We start from the raw sequence: 26,175 nt of genomic DNA on the forward strand, positions 1-26,175 counted from the left end.
GCAAGGCCACTGTGGGGAGTTCAGTCTTGGCAGAAGCTCAGTTACTTTCTGGGCTGGTGGGTAAGGAGGATCTCGCCTCCATGAAAAAAGCACTCTCCAGGCCTTGTAAGAGAAAGAAAGCGTGCTTCGTGATAGTCCCATCACCCACCAGCTTCCAAAGCTTTGATCCGATGCTACGGTTTGCTCCAAGGATTTGTCTAGACTCTAACAGGGATTTGAGTTCTGTGCTTGTCTTGAACGTCTTGAAGGTTATCTGGCATTCCTGCCAATCTGCGGTTTTAGCCCATTCCTAGATAGATGCCTGTGTGAGTTCTCCCACAAAAGGGACTGCTGCCCCATTAACAGACAGCTGATCTCTGAGCAGATGATTTTGATGAACTGCTGGTTGAGAGAACACCTGGGGGAAAGTTCTTTCCCACCTGAGATATGCTTCTTTCTCTTTGTATTAAGATCAGGCTTTTGTGACGCTGACCACAAACGATGCGTATGCCAAAGGTGCGCTGGTCCTGGGCTCATCTTTGAAACAGCACAGGACAACCAGGAGGATGGTCGTACTCACCAGCCCACAGGTTTCAGACGCCATGAGGTAAAGATTACCTGCCTGTCTGTCTCCTTGTCCAGGGGCACTAACACTCTTCTCCCTTGGGCCCACACCTTCCCAGGGAGCTGCGCACTAAGCGAAGACAGATAATCAGCGCTAAGCTAAAGATTACGGAACTTGACATTTCCTCCGAGCTCTGGGGAAATGCCCCAGGATTCTAACAGGGAGGCTGCATCCGTGCTCCATCTTCTGTCCATCTCAGGAGAGAAAAGAACTGCCCCCTTACTGACCCTTCTGAGGGGGGATCCTGTCACGTTCTGTCTGTCCTCACTGTCTGTAGTCCTTTCCCCAATTGAAGCTAGCTAGGATTGTGTTGTTTCCTGTAAACAAGGAAACATTCAGATGCTATTGAACAATTTTCATTTCTGGCTGATGTTTGTCACCTAGTGATGTTTACATATGAGAGAATAAAGTCCTTATTAGGCTTTCTGAAACAGAATTTGTTAGGAGACACGTGCTGAGAATTATAAACTGCTTATTGATAGTTCATTTTGAGCTTTGGAACTCAATTTTTTGATATCTGTATACTAAACTTAAGAATACTTTGGTGCTCCAACAGCTTTGTGTTGTCTTATTTTCACAGTCTCCTGGCCTCCTTAGAAAGTGAGAATACTTTATATGTTTTTAAATATAAACATAGGCCCAGGGCCTTTAAAACATAAGGCGTCACACATATGTGCATATACATACATATGTATCTTCCACATTAATGACATGGATCCTACACAGCTCTTGAGAAAGGTGCCCCAAACCCTGTCTTCTGATATATGCATTAGTGAGGACTGTGGAACACCCAGATCTTGTCTTGCATCCCACTATCATGACTCCCTACAGTCACCAGTGCCATTCACCATTCCTTGTTCAAAAAAAGACCGAGGTTATTCTGTGAACCAAAATGTATTTGTTATCTAACATCTAACTTGAGAGATGAAATGCAACACCAATTTTTCTTCTGTTAAATGCTTCTCAGTCATTAAATGTGTGTGCCATTCAGTTTTCCTCTAGCTAGGTATAGTGTCTGTTTCATTAACATACTACTAAAGACATGGAAACCTGAATTCAATCCCCCGTACCCATATAAAAATCTGGGCATCATGGTGGTGCATGTCTGTAATATTGTCACTGGGGAGGCAGAGAGAGTTGGATCACTGGAGTTCACTAGCCAGCTATCCTAACCTAGTCAGTCAGTTCCAGGTCCCAAGAGAAAAGATTTCTTGAAAAACAAAAACAAAAAAACACAAGGCAGATAGTCCCTGAGAGTGACCAATGGCTTCTGCATGCACATGCTGTCATGTGTGTGTACACTAATGGATGAGTGAGCCTGTGTTTGTGTGTGTGTGTGCACACGCGTGCACGCTTAGATAATTTCTCCCAAATTCAAATGAGCTTCTCGTTCTGGCAAGCATTAAACAGGTAATAAAAGCAGTTAAACTGGGTTAATCCTTTTCATTTTCTTTTGGGATAATCTTCTAATTTGCTTTCTTTTGCTTTGATAAACACCATGATCAAAAACAACTTTGGAAGAAAAGGGTTTATTTTTGGCTTACAGCTGACAACCCATCATTATCAGGGTAGGAGGAACTCAAGGCAGGACCTGGAGGCAGGAACTGAAGCAGAGGCCACAGAGGAACACTGTTTACGGTCGTGATTTCCATGGCTTGCTTACTCAGGAGCACCCTGAGTTAGGTGCACAGGGATGGCACCACCTACACAGGTCTAGGTCCTCTTACATCAATCACCCATCAAGAAAATGCCCCCACAGATGTGCTTGTAGGCCAACCTGATGGAGAGATTTTCCCAATGACATTCCCTCTTCTCAGATGACCCTAGCATGTGTCAAATTGGCAAAAACCTAACCAGTAGAGACACAGAACTTCAAGAAATGCTTGATTTATTGCTCTAGCAGAAGAGATTAGTCATAGACTTCATATTATATATTATATGGATATTATCAGCATCATTTATTTAAAATATGCAAAGGGCAGTCAAGCCAATTCCAGTAAAATGTCATCAAACACATGGGGTGGTACAGAGATATATTCTTAATACATGTTACATGTTTCAAAGGTATTTTCACATTTCAACAACAACAAAAACCACTGCCAGAGGTTCTTGAGAGTGACTAATGACTTCCGCATGCACATGCCGTCCTGTGTGTGCAAATGAATGAGAAAACACACACACACACACATACACTCTCTCTCTCCTAGGTAATTTTGAACCTTGGAAACTCTTATATGTCATGTTGAGCTTTCCAGGTATACTCTCACAAGAGAGAAACATTCTAGGATGATGTCTTAAGTTAGGTAGCGCCATAAGCAGTTATCAGTACTTATGCAAGTTACTTCATGTGCACATGAACACAGTTTATTCTGAAGTGCATAAAGACAGATTTAAGAGGGTAGACTACGCCAAAGTACCATTTTCCTGTGATTGATAGGTTATGAAGTAAGAGAATAGTGTTAAAGGAAGTGTATTATGTGCTATGAAAAGAGTATATGTGATGCTTTCTGGAACTTACTTTTACAGAAAAGTTTTAGAGACTGTCTTTGATGAAGTCATCATGGTAGATGTCTTGGACAGTGGTGATTCTGCTCATCTAACCTTAATGAAGAGACCTGAGTTGGGCGTCACATTGACTAAACTCCACTGCTGGTCACTTACTCAGTATTCCAAATGTGTGTTCATGGATGCAGATACTCTGGTGAGTGTGACTTTAAGGGTTGAAAAGATGTGTATGGTAGTAGAGACGTGATACTCATTTGAGAAATGCTGTGAAGACATGACAGATAAAGCCACTATTATAAGAAGTGTCAAGTGACAAAGGAGAGAGTAATCCCAGGCTGCCATATAGCTGTCCCCATCTTTTGTGTTGGGTAACGGGGAAAACCTAGGAAGGGTGTGCCTCAGCAAGAGCATTCTTGTAATGCCTTTCATTGTCTATCTCCTTGAATCAGGTCCTCTCAAATATTGATGATCTGTTTGAAAGAGAAGAATTGTCAGCAGCACCAGACCCAGGGTGGCCTGACTGTTTCAATTCTGGAGTCTTTGTCTATCAACCCTCAATTGAAACGTATAACCAGCTGTTGCATCTTGCTTCTGAGCAAGGTAGTTTTGATGGTATGTACCTGCTATCGTGACTTTGATAAGATAATAGTAAGTCTCTATTAGTTAAATATATAACTCTTTCTCTGTCATACACACACACACACACATACACACACACACATCTATGGATGCATCAGAATAATGTAAACTAAGTCAGACTTTTTTTGGTGCGGGTTTGTTTATGACAGGGTCTCATATTGTCCAGACTGGCCTCAAACTCACTGTAGCTAAGGATGACCTTGAACTTTTGATCCCCTGTCTCTACCTCCCCAAGTGGTATTCATCACAACTGGGATTATTGTTTACTGGTGGGATCGGACCAAGTCTCAATCATGCTAGGTAAGTACTTCTCCAGATCCAGGTAGATGCTTAAGTGACTTTGCCCTATCTAAATTACAGTAAGTTTTTAAAAACTGAGAAAAGTCCAAAGAATGACTATACTTCTTAGGACTAGGCTCAAGAATAGTGGCCACTTGCTTGTTGTGATGCCCAGGATTTAATCACTAGCACTGATTTAAACATAACTTCTGGTTTTAAACCTGAGTAAACTTCAGAAGTCTTTGACACCCATGACTAACAAGGATCCAGTGGTTTGTGAAGAAAACGGCCGGATAATTTGGCATTCTTTCATAAGTTGTTCACAAATTTCATGTGAACAGTCTCTACTTCCAAAGTCTCATTTTCTCTAAAGCTATGTATTAAGTAAAATGCCATCTTCACAGGGGATGAGTGGAGCATTGACTAAGTTGGGAGCGTTTACTTGTATGTGTACGTCTATAGCTGTAGATAACGTAGGCCCAAGTGGGGCTCTGCAAACCCTAGGGCGTACATTACAGTGCGAATGATGCAAGACTGAAAAAAACAGTTCAACTGAGCAGCCAGTGTTGTTTCAAACCTGTAAAGTCTGATGCTGGGTAGTTTATATCAGGGATACTTAAGTACAGTAAATTTGGATAAAACGTTTCCTGGTGTAACACAATCCTAAGTGCACAATAAAGGAAAATTACATTGAAGTTCCTTTCAAAGTGGTGCCACTTCTTCCATGAAGATAAGTTCTATAGATAGGCTACAAGTGTTACCTTAAAAGGGCCGAGGGAAGGCTCAGATGTGGGCTCCTCGGTCATACAGATAGCACAGAGGTCATCTAGACCATTAACTGCTTTCATTTCCACCCTTCTGGGCACAAAACAAGTTCTCTGCCTCTTCTTCTGAAGGGACAACCCTGAGTGTAGACTCCTCATGCTATCTGTGAGCAAAAGGAACTTCGTGCTCCCAACAGGCCCACGTCTTTCAGAACATTCTGCTCTCTTCTTTTTTTTCCTGGTGTCAGATCTTGGACCTAGAGCCTTGAATGTGTCAAGCAAGTGCTCATCAGTGGGGAATATGACCAGCTGAATTAGTAGGTGTATTTGTTTCAGGCCATCGTTTTAAATAATACCAGAAACTTCACAAGACAAAGCCAGTAGTTTAACATGCAAAAGCAGTTCTTTTACAAGCTGTTCTTTAGAAAAAGTAATCTACTTAATGCAGACAGTAAGGACACACACTATAAAACCTGTTCAGTAGTGACTCGGTGTCAGACCCTTGACTGTGCCAGTCACAAGCAGGATGCAGGGGGATGGCCGGATGCCTGGGCACCATAGCAGATGCCTGCTTCAGCAGCAACTCTCTTCCTAAGAACATACCTTTGCCTGAGTAAACAGGTCTTTCACAGTAACCTAAGCCAGGCTTCCTCATTAAGATTCAACGCCGATTATCAAGGAAGATTCGTTCTTGGGTCCAGGGCTCAGTATGTAAGAGCACTTGAGAAGCAAGCACAAAGACCTGAGTTTGCATCCACAGCACCTGTGTAAAGGATTGGCCCATGATCCCAGTGCCAAGGCTTGGAGGAAGACACACAGAGATCCACTTCTGTTAACTAGTTATAAAAATTTAAAAAAATCTTAAATAGCCAGGTGGTGGTGGTACACGCCTTTAATCCCAGCACTTGGGAGGCAGAGGCAGGCGGATTTCTGAGTTCGAGGCCAGCCTGGTCTACAGAGTGAGTTCCAGGACAGCCAGGGCTACACAGAGAAACCCTGTCTTGAATAAACCAAAACAAACAAACAAACAAAAATCTTAAATGCCTCAAAGGTTAAGGTGAATATGTGTTACATTGCTGAGTCAAGCTTGAAACTTCACAGCATTTCAAGGCATACATAGGAGGGGTTTTATTTTTTTATTTTTTTATTTTTTTCTCCTCATCGACATCAAATTCTGTATAGTTGTTTACCTGAAGACTTGGGATTTACAGCTCTTTATGATCTCATTGCAAAGAATAAGGAGGGTTAGGCTTCGATCTTGTTTCGCTGTTTGAACTTCCTGAACTAATAGTTTTCAACTAGGAATGATTCTGGGTTGTACCCCGTGTTCCTTTACACCACCCCAATCCAAAACCAAGAGATGTATAGCTACTTCTAGAGAATTTGTTTTCTTGAGGCAGATTATTCTCCTGTATCTAAACTAGTTATGTAGCCCAGGCTGGCCATAAACTCATAATCATCCTGCCGCAGCCTTCCAAACTCTGCTTGGACACATTTGCCTTAGCTGAGGGAAGCCAGTGCTACTGGCATCTGAAGGGTAGAAGCCGACGCCACTGCTGAATAGTTTGTAGCACAGAGGCAACGTCCTCATAATTAACTTATCAGCAGTGCTGGGGTTAAAATGTTCTGTTCTGTGCCAGCGCTTTCCCTATGAGGACGTAGTCCGGCTGCGGAGATTTCTCAGTGGGTCAAGTGCTTGCCCAGCAGTTGTAATAAGCTGAGTTCAGTTTCCCAGGCACATGTAAGAAACTTAATGGGAACGAAGAGTGCTGGCTTGTTTCCGTAACCCAAGCAGTAAGGGATCAGACACAGGAGGATCTCTGAGATGTATTGGCTGGCCTGTCTAGCTCAATTGAGCCTCAGGATCAGTGAGAGAAAATGAAAGGTAGGTGGCAAGCTATCAAGGAACATATAGATGTCAATCTCGAACCTCCACATGCATGTTGTATATGCATATTAGTGAATACAATTCTCTGTCTCTCTGTCTCTCTCTCTCTCTCTCTCTCACACACACACACTGTCTTGCTTAAGCAACTTTAAGAAAATATTAACTGTTCACTGGGACCAACAGATAGTAGGGTGTCATTTTACTGACATGCTTTTAGCAGATACTGTTTTGTTCTCATGAGCAGAATGGGAATGTGCTAGTATTCATGTTTAAACGTGTAGAACATTTCTGATCCTTACACTAAAGACAGTTGCCTTAGCAAAGATAGAAAGGCGTGATTTCAGCAGAACTCCGCTGTGTCTGAACCTTTGCTTTAGGTAGAGCTCTTTCCCTTTCCTATACCCTGATTGAAGGACGGTTAATCTTCCCAGAAAGCCAGCACAACCTCTCTCAAGTTTAGAAAGTGAGTCAAATTCTAAAATACATCTGATGGCCTGCCAGCTGCCTAAAAGGCATGTGATTTTCATCGTCTAAAAGAAGTCTAGCTTCTAGTCTTGCGGCTAGGACTTTAGATCCCAGTAGTCACATACCATATTAAATTATTCAGGGTACAACTAACGAGGAAATGAGTTAAGAGCTAGCAGCCAAGAGGCCCTCTGCATTATGGGGGCCCTAGTCGCTGAGGGTCGGTTGTTAAGCGGCTCGAGTGTGTGCCGTCTTCCCTGGCAAGTGTTGCTGCTTTTTCAGTGAGAGCTTGAACCACTGAGATTCTCTCTGTGCTGCAACGTGGTTCAGCACTTAACTGTAGCTTTCCAGACACTGGCCCTCTTTACACTTGCTCCTGGCAAAGAAATGACTTTTCTCTGGTGTTCAAAGTGAAAAAGCAGTTGGTTATTCACCGTATTTAAATTTAGTAGAAGAATAAACTAGATAATCTTAACTAAAAAGCTTTTTCCACTTGAGGTGTTGTTGCTGAGTTTGATTTAGCAAGGATCACTAACTCCACACCTTAGGAGCTTGCCCTTCTCTGCAGGGATGTAAAATCATTCACTTGGGGCAGCACCTGAGTGACAGCAATTAATGGGGCTTATACTTAATACCAGTAGTAAACAACAACTTTCTGGGTGGCCGTTTATGATTTGTCTCAAATTTTTAATATATTTTATTTCTATTTTAAATATATTTTAATATATTAATAAATTTTAATATATTTTAATATATTTTAGTTTGTAAAAATTATAAATACATAACATTTTATTTTTATGTGGGCAAATATTTTGTCTGCATACATGTGTTCCTTGTGCCCAACTAGATCAGAGAGGACTTCATAGTCCCTGGACCTGACATTACTGATTGTTTTAAGTCACCTCTGTCCTCTGCAAGAGCAACAAGTACTCTTATATACCAAGCTTCTCTCTATCCCAATAAATATATTTTGATATTTTATATTATATGTAATATAATATATACTATATAAATATATTTATATAAAAGAAATATATTTTTAATGTCATTTTAAAATATTTTTGTTGCTGGGCATGGTGCCACACACATTAATCAGAGAGCTCAGGAGGAAGAGGCACAGCTCTGTGAATTCAAAGCCAACCTTGTCTGCATAACAAGTTTCAGACCAGCTAGAGATACACAGTGAGACCTTAACTTAAACATGTTTGTTGTGGTTAAGGTGTTAAGCCATAGGCATGGAGGCAAACATTTTCAGATACTCCTTTCTCTTGTGCACATCTTCTAACACTGACAGAGCCCCCCCTTCTCCTTTCACATACATTTATCAGGGCCTTGCGTATCAGCAGTGTCAGATTGCTGCCACAGAAAACTTGTTAGCAGATCATTGTATCTGTCTGAGTATCTTCAAAGTCCTGCTTAATCTCTTGGTCACATTCAAAAGATTGAAGCCTGGTGTCTCTGACAAGCCACATGGGCTGCTGATGACTGAGCTTTTGCAGCTGCTTTTAAAGCCCTCTAATGAGAAGGAATGTGCCTGCTATTCTTCTAATCACCAGCCTTCAGTCATGTCCCTCACCGATTGCCTCTGGCCACGAGAGGCATCCTAATATGGCAAACCAGGCTTGACTTCTCTGTTTTTCTCAAGTGTCTGAAATATCAGAATTTACAACTAGTGACAACATACTTCATTCATGACTAGCATCTATTTTTCTTAGGGGCAAGTGCCTGTCCAATTTCCTATAAAGTTTTGTGTATTTTTAAATTATTTTGAAACTTCTTCTTTATTGATGTTCCCTGAAAAGTTGAACAATAGCTATTGTGAAAGTCTATTAGATTTTGTAGGATAACACACAAACATTTCGGAGGAAGAAGATGAAGTTCAGGCGTATTAATGATAGAGATCATGATACTATAAGCACTCATCAGGAGTGAGATGAAGCCAACACGTTGGTCTCTAAATTGAACTGAGTCTGCACAAGTTCTGGAATATACTTTCTTTCCTCTGTGTCCCTAAAGTATCCCAAATTAAGGCTGCTTATTTATCATTACAAGAATTCATATTGCCCAATGTGGAGTGCCCTGTTGTTTATTTAATCTTAATAGTAGCTTCAATTATTATAATAAATGTGCCCTAAATTTTTAATTTATGTACTAGAACTTGGGTTTATAATTAAAATTTGGAGAAAATAGAGAATAAATATTTGTGGCAGAGTATTAGATTTTATTGTACTTTAAGCTGAATCCAGGATCTGTAGTGAAGTTGGTATCGTTCCAGCTTCTTAATTCTCCTTGATATCCTCAGAATCTGATATTTTACAGACTTGGTGTGCCTGCTATAATTTTTGTAGTTAGTCTGGCTTTGTTCTGAACTTGCCCAACAGAAGAAGGAAAGACTGAGGCATTTCAGAATGAGCACATACTACACGCTTTTTCTGAAGACTTTCTTCTTCTCATTGTACTCTTGATCATTTTCTTAGCCATCCATTAGCTTTGCAACAAGGAGAAATGAATCCGAGAGAAGCAGAAGGAGGAAGGAACTCATGGGTTATGTGCCTGTAGACTCTAAACCAAACTGTTTTACATTCTCGGTGTTTCTCCACAGTCCTGGGAGGGACACATTCATGTGAGCATTTGTAAAGTACTCACTCCTTGAGTAGTCATTGCTAAAAGCTCAGGACAGCAGCTTTCCTATTGGCTCTGAGCTGGCGGCAAAGCCAGGTGTGGGCGGAGTCTTTCAGTTATGCCTCAGTGTACAAGAGAAGGAACAGAGGACTGGGACTGTTGCGTTGGTTAGTTGGTTATGTTTATTTCCCTATTAGCCCACACCGAAACATTCTCTGGAATCAATTCTGAGAATGATTGTCCTTATTCCCTTGTTCATTTTATGTTTTCATTTCTTAAGATTCACTTCGCTGAGTAGAATGAGCAGCTAGTGCCTTAATGATTTTATAGACTAAGTGGAAAAGATTCAGGCCTTTGCTTTTGCAGCAGTGCTCCTCCTCCTCTGCAGAGTCTGAAGAGCCTGTCATTCTGGATCAGCAGCTGTTGGCACTCTCCTGCTGTTCTTGGATGTTACTTACTGCCCTCTCCTGTGTTCTATAATCGCCCATTGCCGATTTCAAAACTTAACCTCTCATTTAAGCAGGATACCTAATTAAAGGGGCAAGAATAGTCCCAAATAACACAGGTTTGGATTTCTGCCTCCCTAAAGCGTACAATATTTGAGAGCTTGATTTGAGAACTTGTTGGTGTTTGACAGGCAGTTATGCAACCATGGTTCTGTTGGGATCAGCTTTCTTTTTTTAATTAATTTTTTTACACTCCATATTTTATCTCCCCCCCCATCCACTCTCAGACCGTTCCACATACCATATCTCCTCCCCATCCCCCTGTCTTCTCTTGGTGGATGTCCCCATTCCCCACCCCACCTGACCTCTAAACTCCCTGGGGCCTTCAGTCTCTTGAGGGTTAGGTGCATCATCTCTGAATGAACTCAGACCCGGCAGTCCTGCACTCCGGAAGACCCAACAAGCAGCTGAAAGAGTCAGATGCAGATATTTGCACCCAACTAAAAGATAGAAGCTGCTGACCCCTGTTGTTGAATTACGGAAGGCTGAAAGAAGCTGAGGAGAAAGGTGATCCTGTAGGAGGACCAGCAGCCTCAGTTAATCTGAACCCTTGAGATCTCTCAAACACTGCACCACCAAACAGGCAGCACACACCAGCTGATATGAGGCCCCCAACACACATAAAGCAGAGGACTGCCAAGTTCAGCTTTCTAATGAGACTCTGGACCAAGAGTCCCTTAGACTGGGAATGTGTCATTCTTGCTAAAATCAATGTCTTATGGCATGCATGCAGTATAACTGTCATTAAGAATCCTTTTTTGGTAAGTGAAAAGACCTGTATGATGTGGAGTGTTAAGTTAGTTGTTCTTGGTTTAAATGGATTAAAGACCGTGAAATGCAGGAATGCCTGGGCCAAGTGCCTGGATTTCCCTAAGCCATGTAGGGTTAATCCACTGATGCTTAGTAAACCTCATTACTCTAGAGGTAAAAGTCCCATCTCCACTGTCCCCAGCGCAGTATTACCTGTCTTTTGGTAATCTTCGGCCTGCTTCTGTGTGCAGCAGTGATGGTATCTTCCAGATATAATGTAAAAGATAGCTTCAGCGATTTAAGTTTAATGTCATTTTCAGTGCGTGACTGATAATAGTTGGAAATTATTTCCTTAATATTGCCCCTTTGCCCTCCTTCCTAATTAGGAGCCCTTTGGGAGCTGGACCTTCTCACTTATCATTATACGATACATATTATAAATTATACATATACCAAACATGAAACTTTATGTTTTAATGGGGATGAAAATGGATTCTGATTCTGTAGGACTGGGGTGAGATTCAACATTCTGCATTTCTATCAAGCTGTTGGTAAGAACTATGCTACTGCAATTGGAGTCTACTAAATGGTAAAAATACTCTATGGAAGAGATACTGGGTTTCTTGTTTAATCTAGAATTGACATTTACCTTCCTCTTGTGACAATGACACACACACACACACACACACACAAGTTGAAGAGCACTGGTCCACAGTCTTTTAGACAAAGATTTAGACTCCTTTTAAGATTTACTATATCAATGGATGCAACACTTAAAAATCTCATCTGTCTGTCCTGAGATGACTGAGATTAAAAATTCTTTAACCTACAAGATTAAGTCAAGATGCCTCTAAGTCTGACTAAAAAGTACTGGATAAAATCCTTGATTATTATATTTTTTTTGGTAGTAGAAATTCAGCAGTCTTCATTGCATCTTTGTGTGTTTTGTGATACGTGTGTACCTGTATGCACACTCTGCTTTGAACAGTGATCTTCATAGTTCTAAAAATATTTTTCAGATCTAAACAATATTTCAAAAGAAAAAGACAGTCTTATTGCCACTACATGCAGATCTTTCTAACCTTTATGTATCTACCTTACTGAAATGTTAACTATGTGTTTGATAAAAGATGACTGGGCTCTCCAGACTGCTGAAGTAAGAGCATTGTCTGGTGGCAGTGTGGTGCCACACACCTGAAACCACAGCACTTTCTAGGAGGAGACAGGGAGAATAGACATCTACGGTTTCCTTGACTGTAAGAAAGTAAGTGACCTTGGCCAGCCTGACCTACTTGGGTCCCTGTGAGAACACTAGATAGTACTCAATTCCATTTTTAATTTACTGTTTTGGGATAAACAGTGAGTTGTTGTAGTTATATGATGGAGTCAGTAGTCCCAGTACTTACTGAGCACATCTGGTTTGCTAGCTTGATGTACATTACTTACGGTACACCTCTGGTTCACCCTGACAACTTTATTGCCTCTTTACTATTTCCTGGTGCCTCAAGGCCCTTCTGTCTTCCTTCAGCTAATGAGCTAGGAATGTTTGGGGGAGGGCTGACAGTAAGCGGAAACAGCCTTTCATGACCAGAGGCTACCAGCTTGGGGCTGCCCTAGGCAAGCAGCTCTGACTCCCCTTTCCCAAGCTCACATTGTTTTGACTTGCAAATGAGGAGTTCTAGTCAGGCCTCTGTGAGATTCAATTTTTTGGATGCTTTCTATACATAGCCAATATTCATTTTAAGCATTGCTTCCCCCCCACACCCCCCCACCCCCACCTTGTCCTCTACTGTTTTTGTAATTAGATATTTGCTTTATTTACATTTCAAATATTATCCCCTTTCCTCATTTCCCCTCTGAAAACCCCCCTATCTCATCCCCCCACCCCCTGCTCACCAACCCACCCACTTCCACCTTCCTGTCCTGGCATCCCCTACACTGGGGCATCAAGCCTTCACAGGACCAAGGGCTTCTCCTCCCTTTGATGTCCAACAAAGCCATCCTCTGCTACTTAAGTACCTGGAGCCTTCCAGAACAGGGAAGTGGGAAGGGGTGGATGGAAGAATAGGGGGATGGAAGAGGCCTTATGGGACTTGCAGGGACTGGGGACCCAGAAAAGGGGAAATCATTTGCAATGTAAAAAAAAAAAAAAGTAACCTGGAGCCATGGGTCCCCTGTATACTCTTTGGTTGGTGGTTTAGTCTCTGAGCGCTCTTAAAGGGGGGGGGGGGGGTGGTACTGGTTGGTTCATGTTGTTGTTCTTCCTTTGGGGCTGCAAACCCCTTCAACTCCTTGGGTCCTTTCTCTAGCTCCTTCACTGGGGACCCTGTGCTCAGTCCCATTAGTTGGCTGTGAGCATCAACTTCTATATTTGTCAGGCACTGTCAGAGCTTCCCAGGAGACAGCTATTAAGGGTCATATAATGTTCCATAAAAAGACAGTAGAATGTAGCTGAGGATGTATCTCAGTGGTGGAATGTTTTTCCAGCAAGCACAAGGTTCTGGGTTCCATCCCTAGGTCTGCCAACAAACAAAACCGGTGCTCCAGACAAGTAAGTGGTTTCCTAAAGTTCAGAATAAGAGCTACTGCTTATATTGTCTGGGTATACAGATGTAGTAAGACAATTGTGAATTTTATTTATTATTATAAATAAAATAGTTATGGGGGGGGGATGAGATTGGATGTGTGTGCCCTCACAGAGAACACAGAACACAGTTGGTAACATCCATGCTCCTAAACTGGATATGTAGAGTTTTACTAATAAGATGTTTTATCATCTACATGTATACTTTTCTGTTGATAATAAGAACACCTAAAGAGTGCTTAGAAAGGTCTTAGGACAATTCTCATTCCTACTGTCTTGGATTCATATTTTTGAATTACAAAAATAAAATAAGGAAAAATTAAAGAGAAACATCTATAGCACTAATCCCCTAATATTGCTTTCATTTTTATTCTTATATGTTTATATCTCATGTATGCCAGCTCTGTGTCTTTATAATACACAGTGGACAAATGGTCTTTATGTTGGTTTTAATGGCATAATCGTGATTATGAATGATTAGTACATTTATTTACTATCCGTCTATGGCATGATGTTATTTCACCTTTTCTGCTGTGGAGATTCTTAAATATCTTAAAGGATTTTGCATTTATTCAGGAACAGTAAATACTTTATATCTATGACATTCTGATATCTAAGAGGATAACAATGATGAGCACCAAAAAAAAAAAAAAAAAAAAAAAAAAAAAGCCAAATTTTTCGTCCTGTGTAATTTAGGATCAAAATGCCCAACAGTTTCTTACTGTATTTTGCATTTTAATTACATTGACCCTTCTTAACTTTTACGTTGCTATATCTTATTTACATTATTTTTTATTTTGAGTGAATTGTAGAATCATGTGCTGCTGTAAGAAATAGTAGAGATTCTCTAGAGCCCTCATTCATCTCCCTCAGTGGCAACATCTTATATAACTATAGTATAATGCAAAAATAAGAAATTTCACATTGATTCAGCCCACCGAGATTATTTGATTTCACCAGTTTTACTTATGCGTTGATGTGTCTGTCTATATGGATGTGATCTATTCAATTTTATTGCATGTATACTTTGCTGTGCCCACTACCATAGTCAAGAACAGAACAGGCCCCTCATGATACACTTTACAGCCACAGCCTCCTCTCTCCTGTTCTTGGGGGCTGCAAATATGTCCTCTATGGTTTTACCACTCCAAAGAGTTTATATAATTGGAACCATTCTGGCTTTCACTCAGCAGTATTTCTCTTGAGATTGACCCAAGTCCTTTGCATGAGTAGTTTTCTCCTTTGTCCTGAGTGACTTGCTAATTATGGTTATATTTATGTACCTGTTGAATGGCACTAGGTTATTTCTAGTTCTGCCCTTTAATATAAAAAAAAAAAATGCTGTTATCATTTCCTCAGTATTTGTTTTGGTAACTATATAGAAAAGAAAATTAGACTGTAGACCCCTGTCTTTGGCCATTAATTTCTGTATCACCCATATAGATGATCTTTGGAAAACTCAAAGTAAGTTTCAGAATGGTTTACTGTTTGAGTTTTACTAGCTTATGCTTCAGAATATATGTTGGTCCATACAGATAAGACCATCTTTTGTACTGATCTTTCACCATAGAGTTTAGGGATGCTTTTGACCAGGGGCATATGCATGGCAGGGATTTATTAGTTCTAGAGACTAGGAAGGCCAAGGTCAAGATGAAGGCAGATTGTCATAGGAAGCCAGCATTCTGCTCTCCCACACCATCTTTTTGCCGTAACCTGAGATCATGGAGGAGTGGAGAGCCTCCTAGACAACTCTGTTATGACATCGATGCAATCTTGGATCTAATATCCTCTTGGAGATTAGGGTTTCAATGTGTACATTTGGGGATCATAACCATTCACTTTATTGTATCTTTGAAACAGTGAAGCATATTCTATTCCATTTCTGATTTTCATGTCAATTGTTCATTGAGAAATGGGACCTGTCAGAGGCTCTGCAAACAGAACACTTTCTCCACAGATGTTTACTCAATGAATACCATTCATCTGTCAGTTGGACAGATGGTATTTGGGAAGAATAGAATATACACAGTAGGAACCAGGTACGTTTGGATGTTAAATACAAAGCTCCAACCTTGCTATTTTTTCTTCAAGTTACACAAATATCTATAGTTTTAAAACCTTCTGGTCCAAAGGAAACCAAATAGCACAGATAAGAGAATTGATTGGATTTTTTGAATGGTGAAAAAAAACACTGGATCTTTACACAAAGCAGACCCAGGACAGGATTGAAATACTCAGATGCTAGCCTCACTCTTGAAGTATACTCATTTGCTCTATCACTTCACCACACACATAGTCACCCTGTGTCTCTCCATACCACACACACACACACACAGGCCCCATGTGTCTCCCGCATCACACAAACACACACACACACACACACGCACACACACACACAGTGTCTCCCCCACCCCACACACTCCATGTGTCTACTCAAGATTCTGACATTAAGCATGTTTTCTGAACTCTCAGGGGCTAAAATAGAAAACTCCTGGGCTCAAATGAAGATCATGTTTGGAGATAGTTTTTCTTAAATGTTTATTTAGGGCTTAGGACAGGCGCTTTGCTTTTTAGATCATTTGTCTCCTCTGCTTTGTTTCTTGTTTGTTTTTGAGACAGGATCTTACTCTATAGCCTAGACTGCTCTGGAATTCACTATGTGACCCAGGTAGGCAGACCTTAGGAATTCTTCTATCTTAGCTTCCCCAATTGGGGAATTAGAGGCAAAGAGCTGAGAGTACAGGGAAAGGCTACCATGCCCAGCTTATTTTCCTGTAAAATGAATAGTGTGTCTTCACTCTCCAAGACAGACACGGAGTCTAGGTCCTGAAGGGTCCTTTACAATTTCATGGATATATAGACATGATTGACCAGTACTTGGCCAGGGACCAGGTCAGCAGCACACCCCTGATGGTTTGTCACAGTCCTGGCTAAGGTGTGCTGAGTGTGTGCTGTTTCTGCCCTGTCCAGATCCCCTTCTGGGCTCATCTCTCCTGAATTTGTCAAGTGCCCCCCACCCAGTAGACTTCAGGTCTCAGATCAAGCACAGCTTTGCCTGGGCAACCCTCTCTGAGTCATACCCATGAATCCCTGTAACACTTGTCCCTTCTGCTTCTGTACCCTCACCCAACTCTGCCCATTTTTATTGACTTTAACTTGTTAGTATCTGCATCTGCTATCACATTCAGGACCCTTGTGAAGACAGTGACCCGTGTCTTATTCCCACTGGCGCCATAGTTCCTGCCCCTTAAGTGTTTGTTGAACATAAACCAGAAAAAAATAGCCATTCACGCCAAGAATGTCCTAAAGAATATGACTTGAAATGTATTGCTTAAAACGAGAATTAGTATATATTTTAAGCTTCCCATACATTTCTATAAAATTCCTGAATTGCCTTAGAGGTTTATAAACCATAATGCTGTTTGTGTGTTTCCTTTCAGGTGGGGACCAGGGCCTATTGAATACATATTTTAGTGGCTGGGCAACGACAGATATCACAAAACACCTGCCATTTGTGTATAACCTAAGCAGCATTTCAATATACTCCTACCTCCCGGCATTTAAAGCGTAAGTACAAAGTTTAACTGCTGTTGCTTATGGACAGAAGAGGGGGAGTGGGCTTTCATGTCATCGTCCTTTGGAGGAAAATAATAGCTGAGTGATTTTGAGGAAAGCTTGCTCTTGTAAAAACCTGGTTGCTGTTTTGAGAGGTCTGATACTATCCTCTGCTCTCTACTGAAAGTAACCCAGAGACATTTTGCTGCCTTCTGCAACAGATTCCTATACTACACTGCTGAACTTTGTTATTTCCTCTTCCTCGTCCTCTTTCTCCTCCTCGTCATCCTCTTTCTCCTCCTCGTCATCCTCATTCACAAAAAGGATATTGGCAATCCCCTTCATGGCCTTTGTGCAGACTTAGACCAGGCAGCAGCATGCGGTTGTGATTAAGAGGAGGGGAACGTAACAACTGACTACACTGAGCTCACATCCTGAAGTTCCCGCTTACCAGTTATTTACTGATGCTGGACTAAAGCCTGAGCTGTTCTGCCTCTGTGTCTTTGTGGGGTTATTGTAGGCACTGAAAACTGTAACTGTGAAAGCAATTAGGAATCTGGCCTGCACTGAGCACTAAGTCAAAGTCCTTCACTTAGTTCCATTTTAGAAACTCTGTGTCACCTCATTGCTGTTTATCAAACTGTGAAGGCTTGAGACCTCTTCTTTAGCTTCTGAATCATTCGTATTCAACTGAGAGGATTCCGACTTCCTGAGCTGCTGTCAAGGTGATGCTGGGACATAGAAGAGTTTTGGGAGTTGACCTATTTATTCTCTCCCATCCCTGTGTGGCATGTGCATCCCTGCTTTATCATCCAAAGTCCTCTCTGCACATCCTGCACCACAGTAATGAGTATATCTAGACTTTTGTGGCAGGGACGTTTCCTTTACAGCACTTTTTGGGGCAGACTCTGTGACCATCCCCAGATAGCATTTTAAGTATCTTGTGGGTTTTTTCCCTAAGTGTTTCCTTGGCACATCTCTGACATGGAGTCAATTCTTTCGCCCTTCAACAGTACAACAGGCAAATAGAATAGGGTTGACATCATTCACAACATAAATATTATTTTTCATTCCTCCGTCCTTGGGATTATAAAATCCAAGCTGTCTTGTGTGCAATTGTGGATCTGGTTTATTTTAATCCTATTGACTCATAAATAGCCCAGCCAGCTTGAACAGTGTCCTACAGATCATGATAGCTTGACCCCCTAGGGCTGACTTTGTCTATAGTAAAGCAGTGGCCATAATCCAACTGACTAAATGAGTGTAATAAGCAAGAGCCGTGTGAGAGCAAAACAGTTTTAATGGCACGATCGTGGTGCTGGGTTCTTCTGAGCAGGTATTTTGGAATGAGCATCGTGGAGTGGCACAAATCTGATGCTGTCTCTTTAGCTTTGGTTTCCGAACATGATGAACTTAGTGTTCATGAAGCTTCTATTTCCCTGTGGCTTAGTTTAATCTGCTTTCCATCTTATGTGCCAACACCAGACACATCCCATGTCTCTGGACAGCTTGATTTGCTTGAGCACAGCTTGTGTTTTTTAACGCAGAAGAAGCAGGAAGAGCAGTCTTAGTGCTGCGAAAGAAGGACTTCTTTGCTAGAGCGTTGGTCCCTATCTCCAAAGAGCCCTGTTGTTGCATGTGTACTCTAAATGAAGTTCCCAAAATTTGAGATCTAAACGATCATAATGGCCATGGTGGTTTTATCTTCCTAGGGCAGCAAATGATACTAGCTTTGGCAAGATCTTCGCGTTGTTGCCATTTCTGTAGAGCGTATGGCATATGGAAGAATTCTGGATCAGTTCCATCAATCACTGATCATGCCATAGAGGCTGACATGCTTATGCCTCTGTACATAGCTTGCCCTCAGTGGGGCTAGCTCTTTATTTCTTTGATATGATCACTCAAAGCCAGACCTCATCTCCCCCCAGTGCTGCCTGTTTAAGAATCCTGAAACAAGATTCAAGAATTCATTTTCCCTTCCCTCTGTCATAAAATGTTTTTGTTTTCTTCTAGAGACCTAGCCTCATAGAAATTGCCCTCTATTTTCTTACACTGGGAAAGGATGAGAAGATGTAGGTAGTTTCATTATGTTAATGCATCAATGCCAGAATCATTGTTTTAGACTAAAATTAGCCTGTCCTGGGCCACCGTAGTTTTCTACAGAGAAGCCTATAAATTAAAGACCTATTGTGTTTGGAATAGCCTGGTGGTCTCTAGGCCTGAGTAGCTCTGGGACATGCTGCCTCCCATGGGTGACCATGGGATATGTCAGGTAGAAGGAGAAGCTGGAGGATAGGTGAAGCAAGGGATTTCACTAGAAAGAATGGGGTTCTGTCTTCAAACGTCGTATAACCATTTGCTAAGATATATCTCTAGAGCCTTCAGTTGCCTCCAAATGTTCACGGGAGTCATTCATGCACATGCATGGGTGAACACACACATATGCACTGTGGACATGTATGCATATATACTTCGTGTACACCCACATATACTTTTAAAACATTACCATTACATGCAGTTCAAACTAAGATGACCTCATGGGAATTAACATGGTTTTGAGCCATGAAGTCGTAAGTCTAAGGCCCTCTGAGGAGGCACATCGGCTGGGAGAGGTATTCCAGAATGGGCAAAAAGGGGTGACAGGAGTGAGATCCCACAGACAGAACCTTGGTGATGTTTAACATCTCCATTGGAGAGGGGCTCATGGAAGGACAAAACAAGATTAAGTGGAGGACCTGCCCTTCACACAGATCTTCAACCCTTAGGCTGCATTTATCACATAAGTTTCTTTCATTTGTGCCATGCATAGTTTTATTAAATTCAGTTGTCAATGTTTAAAAATTAGGGGAGTTATCCCAGCACCACAATATAAAAATTAATCTCACATAAAACCTAGTATTCCAACTTCTGGTAGAATATGTTGAATATGACAAGTAGGTTTATAGAGCGTGAGTGTTGCATTTCATGAGGTAAGAAGGACTTTGGATAGTTGTTAGGAAGTGTGTTTTAACATCCTAGTGGGAAGGGAGGCTTATGCAATCCCACCACTGAGAGGCCGTGCTGTGCAGCCACTGCACTCACAGACTCACAACAGCTGTGCGTTCTCACACTGAGACTGCACAAGGCAGGCCTGTCACGCGTCAGCCAGGGTTAGGGAAAAGCGATACCATAAGAGGGAGCCTTTGTTTTCAGGTGTGTACTCCGTGCTGAGGTGATCTGGAGAGGATAGCTCTGAATCCATGATCACAAAGATGGCCTCGATCAGACTCAGTGGGTCGTCCACAAACATAACAAAAGCCACAAAAGTAGCAATTAGTAAGGAGCGGGAGTATATAGAGGAGAGAGGGGAAAGAAAGCAGATGTTACTTGTTTCTAGCCATAGGGATGGATGTGGAGGGATGCCGTTGACAAAGCAGAGAGCTGGGAGTGATGCCGTTGATAGGACGAAAAGGAAGAGCGTCCCAACACACATGGAGAGGTTGTGCTCAGAGAAGAGGCAGGACCGTTCCTCCTCAGAAACTTGGGGGACTCGGGTGGGCAGCACGGGTGTGGATACTGGCCCGTGGGTGCAGGCTCCATTTGTTGAGTGAGTAATCAGCTGGTCGAGGCAGAGAGTGGCATGCTACACCAGGAGTCGTCGTCGTCGTCCTCTTGGCATTCTGTTACTTTGTGGAGACGTGCTGGCCTGGCAGGCAGTGTAACCGACTAGGCCCAATCAGCGCTGTAGAGTGCTGATGCTCTGACTAGGATGCTATTGAGAGGGTTCACTTGCAAGGCGTGGAGAACAGCATGGCATGTTGTTTGTAGCTGTGAAACAGCTGCATCTGAGGATGGGACAGGAATGCTTCTGCGCTTCACCTCCCTTCTTCACTTGGTACACGACTCCCTCTGCAGAATTAACCATATCTCACAGGCATCTGAGTTTGTGACTTTTAAAACATATCTGTACTAGGTTGAGCTGGCCTTGAACTCATTGCGTAACTCATGCTGTGTCCTTAAACTCATAACAGTCCTCTTATCTCTGCTCCTCACTCCCAAGTGCTAAGAATTCAGGCACGAGCCATCATGCCAGGCCCCTGACAAAATGGGAATGGGTGAGAGATGTCCGTTTTGGTGAGGGGAGAGAGGTATTCATTACTAGCGGGGAAGAGCTGTTGTGATGCTGTCTCAACGTGTGTGAATCTGAACAGGCAAATGGGTGGGTGAGGACGCGACAGAACACATGCTCCATTTTGGGGTGGGCGCATTTCCACAGGAATACCATGCAAGTCCTGCTTCCTCTTTCTTAGTATCCCCTAGAACATTACATATAAAAGTTGACTGATTAGTTGCTTCTGGGTGTGTTGTCTGGGATTAGTTCCTTCTCCTCTCACTGGGTCTGAAGCCTCATCGGTGTCACTAACCACTGAGCTAGCCATACGATGTCCATCTGATCTTGTGGTAACATCAGGTCACAGGGATTATTTCAACAGCTAACATAAGCAGTGTTGTTGCTGGCTTCCATTCAAGCTATGTCTTGTGATCTGGATGATGACTCCTTAGAGATTCTATCAAGTTAAAATTAGAATACTTATTTTAAGAAATATATGCAAGCTGATACAAATCCCCGTACTGGGTCAGAATAAATGGCTCTTAATAATTTAGAAACAATTGAACCAAACTTTTTTTTTAAATCCCTGGTTGGTAATTTTGTGAATAAACCAAGGGTATGTCTGGAACCCTCCTCATTATTCCTTTCATGAGCTGGAGTTATTATTGGATATTATTTCCCCTTCCTAGCCACTGGTGTTTTTTTTTTTTGTTTTTGTTTTTGTTTTTTTTTGTTTGTTTGGGTTTTTTTCTTCTTTCTGCCAGGTAGGAGAAAATGTAAACTGTCCACCCACATTAGTATTTAGGCTGAAATTATTTGTTCACTTATCTGTTTGTATATTTGCTAAGGCTTGAGGCCAGAACGACTCGCATGCCAGGTACCCTACTGATTAAAATTTCCATACCTGAAAGTCTTGAAAGACTGAAAGCATTTTTCTTTTACTTAGGACCTTACTCTTAATTCATTTTGATATCATTCTTTTTGATTTTACAAATGAGCAAAGGGTGGAAAATTTGTTTTGCATTTTTAAAACTTTGATTCTTCTTGAGTTTCACATCATGCACCCCAATCCCACTCATCTCCCTGTCCCCTTGTATCCGCCCTCTTCCTTTGCAACACCCTCCCTCCCCCCAAAATAAAAAACAAAATAAAAAAAAGGATAAACAATCTTGTCAGGGAAGCTGTAGTGTGTCATGGTATGTCTCAATGTCTTAGGATTTTATTGCTGTGAAGAGACACCATGACAAAGGCAGGTCTTATAAAGGACAACATTTAGTTGGGGCTGGCTTACAGGTTCAGAGGTTCAGTCCATTATCATCATGGCTCGAGCATGGCAGCATCCAGGCAGGCCTGGTGCAGGAGGAACTGAGAGTTCCATATCTTCTATATCTATATTTGAAGGCTGGTAGGAGATTATTGGCTTCCAGGCAGCTAGGTTGAGGGCATTTAATCCCATCCCCACAGTGACACACCTACTCCAACAAGGCCACACCTATTAATAGTGCAATTCCCTGGGGTGAGCATTTATGAACCATCACACATAATATTTCCCTCTGTCCATACATCCTTACTTTTGAATGCTCATTGCAATGAGTCATTGGTCTGGTTCAAAGTCTCTGGCTTGTGTGACACCATTATTGTTGTATCCTCACTGGGACTCCTCCCTGTTACCTGTTTCACTCATAGAGATCTTGCAATTTTGGATCAGCAGAACTGGCCCTTTCATGAATTCAAACAGTTCACAGATAATGTAGATATGGCGGTAGCCCAACTCAAAGCCCTGTTCCTGGGCCTGGCAATAGCTAAGTTGGTCAGCTTCCTGCATCCAGACCACCAGGGCACCAGGGCCAGCTCTTCAGCCCTGTTCCAACTAGGCCTGCCACCCAGTGCTGTGGCAGGAGGCAGGGTCAGCTCTCCTGCTCTCAGGCCCTAGGGCCAGCTCGTTTGTACCCACACCTCCAAAGCCAGCTGCACTGTACTGCCCACTCCGTGTGCTGGGCCCACTCTCCCAAGTGCTACATACGGTGCGGGGCTGGACCAGATGTCCTATGCTCACACACGCAGGGCCAGCTCGACCAACTACTGCAGGTGATAAAGGGGGGGCAAAACCCCTGTGCCCACTCTCCCTGATGGCAGTTGGTGGCAAGGTCAGATCTCCCTCACTTACAACCTCAGACTACTCCCCCAAATGTTACTGCTGTTGAGCGGAGGTGGGGCCAGCTTTCCAGAGTGCTATAGCAGTGAGGAGTGACATCAGTTCTGTGTAGCTTTTGCATATCTACATGGCCCAGGAGGCTTTCCAGACCAGGGCTATCCCCATGGTCTCTAGTGGTACTATAAGCCACAGACATCATCACCGACCCCTGCTGCAGCATGGCCCTCCGTGGCAACATGGACTGGAGGTTCACCATGGCCCCAGATGGCAAGGCTGGCAACTCCTCTCCACCCTCTCATCTCCAGTTCCACCTCTCTTCATAATGCTCAAACTGTTCTGCTTCTCCTTCTCTTCTGTCTGTCCACCACATACTTGCACATTATAATGGCTTCCACTGCAGGCTAACCACACGTCTGGCTGGCCTCTGTGTGACCTCATCTGCCTCCACTGCATGGTGCAGCAGCAAGCAGGACTCTAGGTGTCTAAGCCTGCCCGTGTGACCTGGCAGTGGGTGGCTTTCTGGATGTCTTCCTCCTCCTGCGCTGAGTTTCGCTGGACTGCAATGGTGTCACACAGGCCTCTGTGTGTCTACAGCCTACCCATGCCATGCAATAGAGAGTAGGTCTCTGGGCATATCTCCCCACCAGCACTGCCTGGCATGACTGGAAAATATGTTTTAAGTCATTCCCTCATGTCTATACTGTAGAGGTAAAGTCTGAAACTTGAATCTAGATGAACTGAAACCTTGGACACAAAAACTAGCCTAGTGTTTGAGTCCTTCTGCTCTTCATTGTTGTATAGAAGACTGTCGGCTGAATCCTTTAGCTTCCTTGGCTGGTCTGCAATGCAGCCAGTATACTGTGATAGAAGTGAAGGCTCACCTTAACGTCTGTGACCTGGGTGGGACCCAGATAGCACTCCTCACACTGCAGTAGCCCTACACCATTTCAAAGATTGTTTTCTGCTGTGACTACATAAGACTGGCACGTTTGTCTTCATTGATAATCCTGACTGCAATCTGTTACCCATTTAGCACTGCTTTCAGTCACCCAGGAGCTCTTGGGCTGGCCCAGACCAACCACCTGTTTAGTGACCAGTGCAGGAGCCAGATCTTTCATGTTTTCTTTCTCTTGCTCTCCACCACTATCCATTTCTATTACTCTTATATGTGTTGCAGTTTAACTACTAAAGTATGTAAAAGCCCTCAGTCCTTACTGCACAGAACTGAGTGGCCGGCCATAGCCTAGGCGGAAACCAGCCCCAACCACTGCCTGATTCCGGCATAGCCAGCCTTGCATCATTCTCCCTTCTTCTGTGTTTTCCTTCAGTCTTCAAGAGCTGCCTCTTGTCTTCCCTTAAGGAGTCTGCCCCAATTAGCATTTCAAGAAAGCTACACAAATCCTATATCTTGTTTTGTTGCAAAAATCTGGTCATTGTGCCATGCTATTTTCCACAATCCCGCTAATCTTCATCTAAGAAAGTCTTTACCTTAGGTCAAAAAGAGCAATTCTGCCCACAGCTCAGACTTCTTATAGCAGTGTTTCTCAACCTGTGGGTCAACCCCTTGGGGATCCTTCACAGTGGTCACACATCAAATATTTACATTATGATACATAGCAGTAGCAAACTTATGGTTGGGGGACACCACAACGTGACAAATAACATCTACCTTAAACAAGCTTATTAAGTAATTAGGACTGCTTTGTCTATAAAACAACTATCCACTGGATTTAGGGTTTTTTTTTCTCTCTCTCTCTCTGTTAGAATAGAATAAGTAAAGTTATTTTGAAGGAAGAGGATCCTTTCTTTATTACAAAAGGTAATAGTGATCTAGCTAATGAGTATTGGAAACGGACATTCATGAATGTAGATCCCATGGCCTGGACCACAATGAAATGTTGGCCCATGGGAATCTCTAAATACCATTGTTGGCATTCAAGAGGAAGACCATGGGCCCCAGCATAAGTCCAGGGAGGTTGTGTGGAGGACCTGAAGATAAGATGCACATTCCTGTCCACAACAGGGGATCAGACAGTCTGTGCAGACTGGCTGGAGTGTTTTGTCCTTTCCTACATGCAGCTTGAAGTCACAGTTTGTAGACTGAAGTCCCAGGTGTAGGAGAGCATTAGATGATCGATTCTCTGTACAGTCTTGCATTGTTCCCTGTGGACCTGAGACACACCATCCATTTCTTGTTCTGATTTTCCTTTTTATCCCCAAACTTTGTATAAACTTTATCCTTCTAAGAACAGTGTTTACACTCTTGGCACTATGGAATTTTCCTGTTGGTTACTTGTATTGCCGAATCCTCAACTACACTTGACATATTCCCTTTTCTGCTTAGATTGGCTGCCCATAGGTGGAGATTAATGGGTGACACTCATCAAACAATGCCTGATAATCCCAAGTGTGTCCGTACAGAATAGCTCATCCTGGCCTGGCTTAATCACAGCCTGTTCATTCACTAGCCTTTAATTTTCAGCCTTGCCTGTCCTCCGCACACATCATAGTTTTAGAGACTAAATGAGGTACACAATGCAAATGCTGAACATAGCATAGGGTTTGTACTTCAATATGTCAGCTGACTCACGAAAGCTTACATCTGTGAACTGTCAGGACATAGGAAAGGGTAGCTACTCCCTACTGTTTCTGTGTATTTTAATTATCCTTGCCATCATGCTATGACAGTGTGGCATGTACATGTGATACAGGCTAATAAAAATGTAAAGATCAGTATATCAGTATGTAGGATTAGTGGTTGGCTAATAC

At 42.5% G+C, this 26,175-nt stretch overlaps 1 protein-coding gene across 2 annotated transcripts in view; it reads left to right on the top strand.

Moving 5' to 3' along the window:
* Nucleotides 1-26,175, top strand: part of Gyg1 (glycogenin 1) — a 34,408-nt gene that overhangs the window by 1,964 nt on the left and 6,269 nt on the right. Inside the window, exons 2-5 of one of the 2 annotated variants that reach the window (XM_052180744.1) lie at nt 451-586; nt 3,131-3,305; nt 3,559-3,721; nt 17,047-17,173. In XM_052180744.1, coding sequence (XP_052036704.1) covers nt 451-586; nt 3,131-3,305; nt 3,559-3,721; nt 17,047-17,173 — 601 coding nt within the window. The remainder of the gene's footprint in view (nt 1-450; nt 587-3,130; nt 3,306-3,558; nt 3,722-17,046; nt 17,174-26,175) is intronic. The other variant, XM_052180745.1, reaches the window with a different exon arrangement.

Source organism: Apodemus sylvaticus, chromosome 4, assembly GCF_947179515.1.
Source record: "Apodemus sylvaticus chromosome 4, mApoSyl1.1, whole genome shotgun sequence".
NCBI classification, from domain to species: domain Eukaryota; kingdom Metazoa; phylum Chordata; class Mammalia; order Rodentia; family Muridae; genus Apodemus; species Apodemus sylvaticus.